This window comes from Taurulus bubalis (genome assembly GCF_910589615.1).
Source record: "Taurulus bubalis genome assembly, chromosome: 11".
Lineage (NCBI taxonomy): Eukaryota > Metazoa > Chordata > Actinopteri > Perciformes > Cottidae > Taurulus > Taurulus bubalis.
Window position 1 is genome coordinate 12,552,299 of NC_136599.1, and position 11,128 is coordinate 12,563,426.

At 38.8% G+C, this 11,128-nt stretch overlaps 1 protein-coding gene across 1 annotated transcript in view; it reads right to left on the bottom strand.

Annotated features, from left to right (window-relative positions):
* Positions 1-11,128, bottom strand: part of LOC306743811 (nucleolar protein 4-like) — a gene marked incomplete at both ends in the record, with an annotated part of 130,065 nt that overhangs the window by 85,291 nt on the left and 33,646 nt on the right. The window contains 2 exons of the mRNA XM_079226374.1: positions 2,555-2,661; positions 10,337-10,448. Of these exons, the coding sequence (XP_079082500.1) occupies positions 2,555-2,661; positions 10,337-10,448 (219 nt within the window). The remainder of the gene's footprint in view (positions 1-2,554; positions 2,662-10,336; positions 10,449-11,128) is intronic.

An 11,128-nucleotide genomic window follows, 5' to 3' on the forward strand; every position in this document is an offset into this window, starting at 1 on the left:
ATTTGACCCGACCCAGCCTCGGCCATTGGAAGAGTAGTATTGATTAAGATCCCACCAGTTAGTCATCTGTAGGCTGCATACAGTACCAACATATTTTATTTATCATTCACAGGCTGCTTCTGATGCGAATCAATACAGGAAGACGGACATATACTTCATCTTGTGTTACAACATTGAACATCTTAGACACATCTCTGATCCTGGAGTCTTAGTTTCTTTAGCGCCGTACCACCAGCGATTGGTGGGAAGTTAAAGAGTCAAACTCACAGCGCTTTGACAAACATTAACTTTTCTTCCCCTCGATGATAATGTCACATAGAGAAAAGTATGGTGGAGACATCAGAGAAGAAAAGGGTTACACTTTTCTTTTTAACATTGCTCTGCTTTAAGTGAATGTACACAAAGAAAAAATGTGTTGGTTTTGTTCACTGCTGGATTCTAACAAGGGTGATAATGAGAACCGTGTCGATATGCCAGTGTGAACTAATTAGAACACCTTTGACGTGGTGTCTCCAAACAAACAGAGACAACTGCAGGTGTGTGTGTGTGTGTGTGTGTCTTGGAGAGACAGACAGTCAGACAGACAGAAAGACAGATTGGCATTCCAGTGTAAATTGGCACTTCAGTGTCTCTCTCTCCGTAGCTAATTAACTCGACGCTCAGGGGCCTGGCTTAATTGGAATGAGCTCAACCCTCTGCTCGCCCACCCGTTATCTAGACACACACACACACACACACACACACACACACACATACACACACACACACACACACACACACACACACACACACACACACACACACACACACACACACACACACAATGACTGACAGCTAGTGTGTGGCATTGGTAGTCACAATGATACAGGAGGAAGAGGTGGTGAAGATGGTGTGGGAACAATAAGGAATATACCTATCTTGACCCTCACCCACACACACACACACTAAACTGCTTAAGTACCAAGCTGAGGAAGTGGGTCTCCCTGACCACCTCACAACTTTTCCAGCTTTATACTTCCAGGCCTGTATGGCGATGGATGATAGCAAACATAATTTTTTTCTCATCATATACTACTTGTTATCTCTTCACATGATGGTTAATTGTGGGCAATGTTACAGAGGAAACTAGCAGGACTGATTTCTGGAAATGTTTGATTCTGGTTTACATTGAAATGACGGCCCTCTAAGGGTTCTAGCAATTAAGACTTTTGTCCGTCTGGAGCAAAGGAGGAAGTATCGTGATATTAGGTCCACGTAGGAGAAGATCTGGGTGGATGAAAGGGTCAACAAAACCAAAGTTAATTTTGTCAACAAAATCTGTGACTAAATATGTTCGCCCATGACATTTTAAAGGAACCTTTCATGACTAAGATGAGGCAATGAAGAGACGACAACAACGGCAGTAAACACTAACTGTGACAATATCAACATGCAATACTGATGAGAATAAAAAAAAAACACTTCTACGTGTGGTTCTAAAGTACAGAGACAAACAACATATATTGCTAGACTTGTTGATATGATGTTGCACCTTGAAGTTGTATCGGTTTCGGTGGATATTTGGTTTGGACCAAATAGCATTGGGTGTGTTGTTTATGAGTTGTATATATAATAAATTAAGATAACTAAGTTAATTGTCATGGAGAAGGGAAATAACGTAGACATGCAAGTGTATACTTCTTTCGACTCGATTTTGGATATGTAATATTTATTTGTATCGTTTATGATCATTTTTATATTAAGAGTTTGCTATATGTTTACTGTTCATTTTCCTTGTTATTCTTGCTATTTTTGTAAATGTTTTATTTTTAATATTTTGTTACATGATCAAAATCAAGTTCTTTATCATACAACACCAGAGAATATTGTATTACATCATTATGGTTTAGACTGCTGTTTGGGCAAAACACGCTATTGGAAGACCTTTTTATGGACAAAATTGATTAATTCATAAAATAATTGGAAATTAATTTATAATGAAGCAGTGCAGTCTTCTAATTCTGTATCCATCAGAAACCTTTTGATTCTGAGAAATAAAATAAAAACATTTCAACAGATGATCATACTTTTGAACCATTTTCTCAGGTCCTTTGTTCACATCTTTCAAATCTAGCATAAGCAGAATATACACAAACAACACTGTCTCATACTTAATAAGAAGAAATGGTGTTGGTCCACTGACCTTCATGACTGGCAGACTGAGAAACTCATATTTTTTTCTCATTAGTGTTTTAATTGCAAAACTGTGTGGGAGTTTTCTTCCCAGCAAGGCATTAGCGGGGCCTCCTGGTTTCCTCCTACACGCCTGTACTCAATACTCAAGTGTACAAAACAACCTGCTGGTTTGTTAAGATTTACTGTATAATCTCACACAACAATTCCTGTGGTCTCAGGGTGCACAGAAACACACACGCAACAAATATTCTGTCTGACAGCAGAGACAGAAACATCAATTCAGAACAAATGTGGCACTGCAGCCTCACTCCGGAGCTCAGAATCCAATCCGGCGTCCCCGTTGTTTAACATGCAGCCGTGTTGCAGTGACCTCACGTACCTTGTTGTTGCTCATACACTGCAGCTTCATGTGCTTCATGTAGGTGGTGGTGAGAGGCATGTTGTAGTCGATCACCTCTAGCACCAGAGAGCTCGGCCTGTCGTTCTCTGGAGAGAAGAGGAGAGGAGGAGAAATCATTAGGTGGAAGGAAAAACATCAAGCAGTAGCAACAATCTGTGCCCTTTTTTACCTGTGATGCTGTATTCCTGGTACAGTGGAAAAATTAAGCTCTGCTGTGCTTGGGGGGAGGGAAATGTATCGCTATAAATGGATAATTCTTATAACTGATTATGACAAATGTCAATTCAATTACCATCGAATTGACATTTGTGTATTTATACATGAATATGCTTTGCCGTTTACTGAACTTTACAAAATACAGTGCAGGTGTTTTTACGGGCGGCTTCAACCACATGTGCTTTCCCCGTGCACATTAGTTGTCTGTCTCCATCAGATCGTTGGAGCAGACAACACAAAGGTAGCCATGTGTTGCTGCTGCATCTCGATGGCTCGTCTTTGGCAATTTTAGAATCCGAGCCACAGTGGTAGGTGGACAGAAAAGTTAATTTGCAAAACTTTCCTCGTGATAATTTCTTTCTTTTTCCCGTCATGTGCTCGCAGCACCTGCAATTTATTAAGCAATTTTATTAAGAATAAGGTTTAAACATTTTTTTAAGTTTAAATATTTTTCCCATATGTTGTCATGTATGAAAAGACCTAAAGTGAACACTTTGAGCGTACAACTTGATTACAATAAGTGAATTATTCAAACAGCCTTTGTACATGAATAATTCTGTCCCAAGCTTTTTGATCCATAAAGCAGTTAATCACTCTAACCGTGATAACGGCTGTATAAATATCATTGTGACTGATATTGCAGCTTCATTTCCTTTCCAAGTCTTTCGGTCACTTAGGAACTGCCTTTATATTCTTAAGACGTCACCATTTCATTGTGATAATGTATTATTATCTGGTCCTTCCTGCAGGGTATAAGACCAATGTAATTTTATCAGTGGGAATATTACTGTTAGTAGACATGTTCATTTTCTTAAAAGTGAAGCACCTTTAAAGCAAGCTAGAAATTTAGTAAATAATATACACAATAATACAATAATATACACAAAGTAGTCAAACAAAGTTCTGATTACCAGGCAATACATTCAGTGTCCAGTATGTTATGTACTTCTAGCTCAAACTAATGCAGTCTAATACAATATCTTTGAACTGTATTTCTTCATACCGAGTGGTTTTCTTTACCTATTTATTGACCCCATCAATGAGGTTTGGCAAAATAACAGAAACACTCCCATATAATGCAATATATCAGAATTTTTTTCCACAATAATACGGATACAGCTTTGGTAAGTCACCTATGATTAACAGTCTACCATCATCAACACTGATGGAAAGACACTTAACACAATACAAATGTACTTGACAAAACTACCACCTTAAAAATGACTGTGGAGCTAATTCAAAAGCTTTAACAGCCCCAATAAAAGTGGTATTTACTTCAGCGATGCTGTATTAGTCCACATTTTTGAGCTTTTCAAAACCGAAAACACAGAATGTATAATCTTACCATGATCTATATAATCTTATCTCTGACAGCTGGTTTGTCTTCTCTTAAACCCACGAATGCTGAAGTCAATTATCATGCCTTGTCAGAAAGCCGACACTAGAGGACCCTCTAGAGCTGGAGGTAGAGCAACACAGACTAAGAGAGGCAGTTAAGGCCTTTGAATCCAAACTTAAAACTCATCTCAACTTTCAGTTGTTTATTATTTGATTATTTAAAAATAATTAACAACTAACTGTCTGGTCCCAGATGTTTGGATTTGGATCTTTGTCCTCCAGTGGATGTAACCTCTCCACCCGTCTCTCTCTCTTTCTAATCTATAATTTTATCATCCTGATTGTCCGTACTGTAAATTAATCATGTTGGTTATTCTCTACACACAACATCTTCTGCACGTCTGTATGTCCTGGGAGAGGGATCCCTCCTTAGTTGCTCTTCTAAAAATTAGTTTGGAGAGCTTTTCCTTATCTGAAGCAAGGGTCGAAAAGGACAGAGAATGTCTAAATCATCATAGATTGTCAAGCACGCTGAAGCAAATTTGAAATTGTGATATTTGCTGCATGAATACAATTGACTTGACTTTACACAGTGATGAAATATTGAGTTATAACGTAAACTAGGTCTCTTTCTTAGGCAAATATGTTAACTTTTTTTTTGCGTCAACAGGAAGTAAAAGCACATGACAAACCACACTATCTCCACCCACACTTCCCTCCTCTGCCTCTCCTTTCAGTCATGCATTTACTGACCTCGTAAAAGACGTGTCTAACGTGTGGAGCGTCTACAGAACGGACATGGATACGGAGATCAATATGGCTTAGCAGAATAGACAGGGCCGTCATCATTGATTGGTGATTGATAGCCTTGTACGAGGAAGAGAAAGAGAGAGTGTGTGTTCTCCAGAGAGGGACAGACTGTGATAACCGACAACTGATTGTGTGACAGAAAGCAGCCACGTGGTCTTCAGCATGAGGTCAGGACCATTGATCGGTCAGGACAACGGATTCAAGATGTTTTGTAAAATGTGTCAAACTAAATAAATAAAAAAAGAAAGTGGAACTTATATTGGTCAAAACAAGTGTAGTTGTGAGAGCAGGAAACCGGTTTTATACAGGTTTAAATATTGTTAATTTAGGAACCATTATCAACTCATTATACTAACTATATTCAGCATATTCCAGTCAGTAACGCAGAGAAAATGGTCGACAACACACTGCTAGAAAGGTCGGGCTCACTGGATTTATAACAAGATAAAACAAAAGCATCATTGCAAAACAGAATGCAGCACAATACTAATTGTATCTTTTTTTCATAATCTTTGGAAACTGTATTTGCATTTGAAAATACTATTTGATTGATCACCCAGCTCTAACATCAACGGTGTTCAACGTAGTTCATAATCAGAACTAAACCAGAAGAATCAGAAATTATTGCAGGTGTTTATGGGTTATGGTTGCCAGCAGCCCCTCATCACTGCAACGTTGAGCAGAATAAGATAAACGAGGACAACCATGAAGTCAAGATAAATCAAATGCCTCTTCAACATCAAGTTAAATATATCAGTAGAAGTAAAGACAAAACATATAACAACTTCAGCACATTAAGAATTTGCATTTCTTTCCCCCACAACTTAATGAACGAGGGCTTGCTGTGAGAGGTTATTGTGAACATAAACCTGATGTTCACTTCCTAATGTCATATGTTTATGGACATACCTGACAAAGATTATTAGCTTTATTTTTGTGACACAAAAATAAAGCTGTAGATAAATTGATCGTTGGTATTGAGCTAATGTCCTTTAACTTTCTTCTCTGTCAGACACTTTAAGTCAAGTCAATTGTATTTATAAAGCCCAGAAATCCTGAATTTAGCTTAAAGGGTTTAACCGTCTGTACCGCATAAATCACCGTCCATCCTGCTGTGTTCACAGCACCATTCTCTAAGCCTTTTTCAATGGAAGCCGGTGACACAAAGCTACAAGACACCGCAAAGCGTAAACCAATCATTTGTTTATGTTTCAACCTGCTCGGTTCCATCAATTCCCAATGCTTTTGTCGCTCGTAGTGTGAACATAGCTTTAGACTCGATAATTGATAATGATTTGATAAAGAAAACTCTTTCTACATGAACTAGAATTACCCCCCTCCTTGTTTAACGCCTCTGCCAACCAGTCCAATTGTCAGTAACATCCAGGTCTGTCCAAAATGTCATCATTTCAAAAGTGTATCTGATTAGACATGGGGAAATTGTCATAATTAGCATATTCAATTCTTGAGTTATGGCTAAAAAAGTGTTTTGTGTGGTAACAGTGACCTCTGACCACAATATTGTAATCAGTTCACCCTTGAGAGCTAATGGTGTTGTGCCAAAAATTGAAGAATTTCCCCCCAGGCTTTACCGAGATATTGCACTCACGAGAATGTAATGGACGTACGTCTCTACAAATTGTCGGACAACCCAACCCGAAAACCCAACACGAACACAGAGGCAATAAAGAATAACCCACCCTCCCCCTAACCACTCACACACACACCAACACACAGTGAGCCTGCTGCCTGTGTCAATTAAACATGGCCCTGGTCCACGCTGATTAATTGCATTTAATAATTCACAGCTGAACTTTAGTGGGAGTCACTTCACGGTAGCGATAAAGAGGGCTGAGGCTGTATGTGTTTGTGTGTGTGTGTGTATATATGTGCGAGTGTGTGTGTGTGTGTGTGTGTGTGTGTGTGTGTGTGTGTGTGTGTGTGTCTCAGGGTGAGGCCGAACCCCCACAGGGAGGGAAGGCAATTAGCTGCTCTCTCTGAGTGGCATACAGTGATGGCACAACACACACACACACACTGAGCTGAAGTATCACAGCTGTTGTAATTAGTGTGTGTGTGTGTGTGTGTGTGTGTGTGTGTGTGTGTGTGTGTGTGTGTGTGTGCGTCTGATTGTTTACTCATCTTATTTCATCTTCTAATAAATTCATTTATATTAAATCTTGTGGAAACATGTCTATATTTTTACTTTGAAATTGTATCCTTTTTTTTGTCAACGAGCAGCTGTCCAATCAAACAGACCAATGTTAATTTTCACATATGACGCATGTCATAAACAGCACCAATGCTTTTGTCTGGATTTGGTTTTAGATAAATGCAAATGTAAAACATGTGAAACAATAAAGGGAATTGTTTGTCCTCTTTGCAGTCTGTTATTTCATATTTGTTATTCTATATTTCAATGTTTCTCTTTTTACTTCAGACCGCCCCCCCAGCACCCGTCCTGGTTTTTCCTCTCCCGAATCTGTGGAAAATGAGCTCGTTTCCTGGGCCATTTTCTTTGCTAAAAGCCATTAATTAGGCTAATTGACGAGAGAGACAGGACACTCCAATGACTCCTCTCTTTAATGAGGGACGGGGAAAAACAGGGGAGGATGGGGGATGTGGGGAGGAAGTGAGTGAGGAAAGGATGGAGAGTATAGAGACGGGTAGAGGAGGCAGTAAAGGAGGGGAAAGGAGGATGGTAACAGTGAGGGATACAGGGATGGGGCAGGAAGCTTGGAGCAGTGTAGGGGGGATAATGGGAGGGAGAACTAGAAGAGGAGCTGGAAGCAGGGATGGTGGGTGGAAAGCTTGGAGGGAAGGATAAAGGAGAAGAGAAAACAGAAAGATTGACAAGCTGAAGGGGTTAGAGCAATGGGGAGAAGAAGGAGGAGGATGGAAGAGGGATGAGGGAGGGATGGGAGTGTATGGGGCCTTCAGGGTGCCAGTAGAAAATATATAATGAGGGTGGGCAGAGAAGAAGATCGGGAGGAATGTAAAATGGAAGGCAGCATATAGTCTTTCAGCTGGCAGCTACAGCTGAGGTACTCTGACTCGAATATTTAAAACTGGTACAAATTTCATGTTCCCGTCATTACAAAAGATATTTGTAAAAAGAGTCTGGTAGCTCGTTAAAAGGACAGGTTTCCACAGTTTGTCCTCAAACAATACTAACACAAACACACGTGTACATTAGCATTTAATGTTAAATGTTTTGCGATAGTATGCTAGATTTAAAAAACGTCAACCAATGCAGTGTTGCCAACTCTTTTCTAATGAAAGTAGCGAGCAGCACGAGCTCCATAAGTCACTGAATATAACAAGGAAGTCGCCAAGTCAACAACACTGACAGTCCAACCCTTCAGGCTTCCCTGTAAAGTCACTCCCCCAAAATGATCATCATAAACGTTAACCAGACTTCTGTAAACCGCTGCTCATCTCTGCTGCGGGCTAGAGACTCGAGGTTACATTAGCTGCTAGCAGCACGACAGTCCAAAACTGACAGAACTGTCAGTGGTTGCGTTGCATTGTGGATAATGTATGCGCCATGTTTTGACAAAGCAGAAAAAGCTGAACCTGAAAAGCTGAACATCTAAAACTAGTGATCATTAGTTTTATCTTGAATTGTCTCAGATCCTGTGGAGACTTCGCAGATTCTGGTCAGCTCGGCTACAGGCTGCCAATGAGAGACAGGTGTGGTTAAAGCAATCCCCTGCCTTCCCAGATATGAAAGGCATCTCCAACATCACAGGAATACAAATGTGTATAAAACAATATAAGCATCTTATTCATAAAATTGTAATTATTCAAATTGACAATTTTTGATCAATTTAAAGATCATATAAAAAAGATCAATAGTTCTTTCAAAAACTGAACTGGATTTTTATTTTATTTTTTAAACCTTCTCTCTGATTGTTGTTTAATCTGAAGGAGAAAGGAAGAGGAGATGTACTCTAATTGAAAGTAATTTTGAAGGAAAGGAAAATGAGAGAGCATGATGACAAAGAGAATGATCCAAAAGCAGAAGAAGAGTGAGAGACAGGGAGGATTCCTGTGAGCCTTCATGTTTTAATGGAGATGCTGAGAAAGAGGAACGCGGAGGACCTATAAAAGAGTACCGAATTACATTTTTGAATGGACCCCTTAAACACACTCATGATGGCAGTACTGTGCATATTCATACATTAACATTGATTACATTGTTGAAAACACTTGACTTGTATATAGACATGTTATTTACATTGTTGGCCATTGGTGCTTTTAAATATATATATATATATATATATATATATATATATATATATACTTTTTTTTTTAATTAATTAATTAATTTTATTAGACATTGTACATTTAGAGCAATGCAAAAAAAGAGTCTAATTACTTGTGTGTGTGCACATACTTGGCCGATAAAGCTGATTCTGATTCCAAAATCAGAGATATTGTCTTTTTTATTCCACACATTTCTCCTCCTTGTCTTGGTATGCTATTCTAATCAACGTCCAAATCAGTATTCAAATGCATCGTTGTTTTTGGGGGGTTTTGTTTTATATACATATATTACCTCCAAAATCCCAAATAGCACATCAAATAAGGAATAATTTCACATTATTCATTATTATGCATAGAAAATCAATAATTTTGAGTTATTCTCAGACAGACTGTTCGGTTTGTTGTGTGTAGAGGGTGTGTGCACGCGCGCATGCGTGCGGTGCGTGTGTGTGCTGTCCCTGGTACTGAAAGACACCGGAGGAGATCGATAGACAGTCTCAACAAAGTATGTTATCTAAGGCCTATATGAAAACCTAGGCTACAGTATATGTATTCATTCATTTTATAGACCTACATATGAGCAAATTCGTTTTTAAGGTTTTTTGTTGTTGTTGTTGTTTGATGATTAGTGCACATTTGTAGCTGTTTTCAAAAATAAAAAAAATGGAATCCTTGAAGTCATTAAACAATAATAGCAAAGTAAAGAACAATATTAGGAAACCATGCCCGCAAAGTTTGACAACTTGTGTTGTCGTTGTTCCCACTTCCCACAGCTGTTTTAATGCACAGGATGCTCCACGTGTAAAGACACAACGACAGCAAGTTTTTTTACTCCGACACAAACTGCCATGAGAGTAAAAAACAACTTTTTTGAGCAGCTGCATATCTGACCGACTGACTGACTGACTGAAGGGTGAGAGGCGGCTGATGCCTGTAAAGAGAAGGCGATTATCACTCTTCTCTCTCTTTAGCGCGCATATGTGTGTGAGAGAGATTGATACAGTTGGCCTTCGAAGAGCCGGCCTGTACCTTCTGGTGCCAATAGCCTGTAGACTTTGTGCTGCATAAAACAAAGATTCCTCAGGCTCAGACTGAGATGAGAGGATTGCTGCAGTGTTGTGTTTGTACCTTTGTAGTCCTGTCCTGTGGTGCTAATGTGCATCCTCTTCTGACATTCTCCACAGCTCATCAGGAAGCGGGTCACCGCCTCTCTGGGCAGGAAGGCGTACGTCTCGGCTATCTGAGAGAGACACAGCAACAGAGTTAGAAAGAGAGAGAGAGAGAGATTGTTCAAACTGTTTTACCATTTTCTGAAAGCCTCAATGACAAAAAGAGCTGAATATTGATATCAGACAGGGCAGACAGGGCAGCACACATTTTCACAGTTTTGGTCTCTACAATTCACAATCATTGAAATTAGCATTTATTATTTTTAAATAATTGAAAGTAACATTTTGATGTTATGAAAGTGCATGTTTATTATTGAATAGTTTGATTTAGTTTGTAGCTTCTTACACACCACAAAATTACTTTTTTTTTTACAACTGTGAGCATCATATGAGTGAGACTCACTTTAATCTGATCTGTCAAATTCATATTAAAAAAAAACATTACACTAGTCTGAGGGAAAAATATATATATTATTAAAGCAATAAAACTTGTTTCTGTTATAACTATTTATTATCCAAGTAATGTTGTCTACATTTCACCAAATAATAAAATTGGCCCAAAATGGCATAATAGGATTTTGTCTCACAATGCTTAAAGATTAACTTTTTTATCTTTAAAAAAAGAGAGTGCACTCCTCAGGGCTGATGCTGAGGATCCAAAGTATATATTAGTAGATGTGTTTGAATGTATGTATGTATGCATCAATACAACATTTATTCTGGAAGAGACGCACAAAGGCACAAAAGAGGA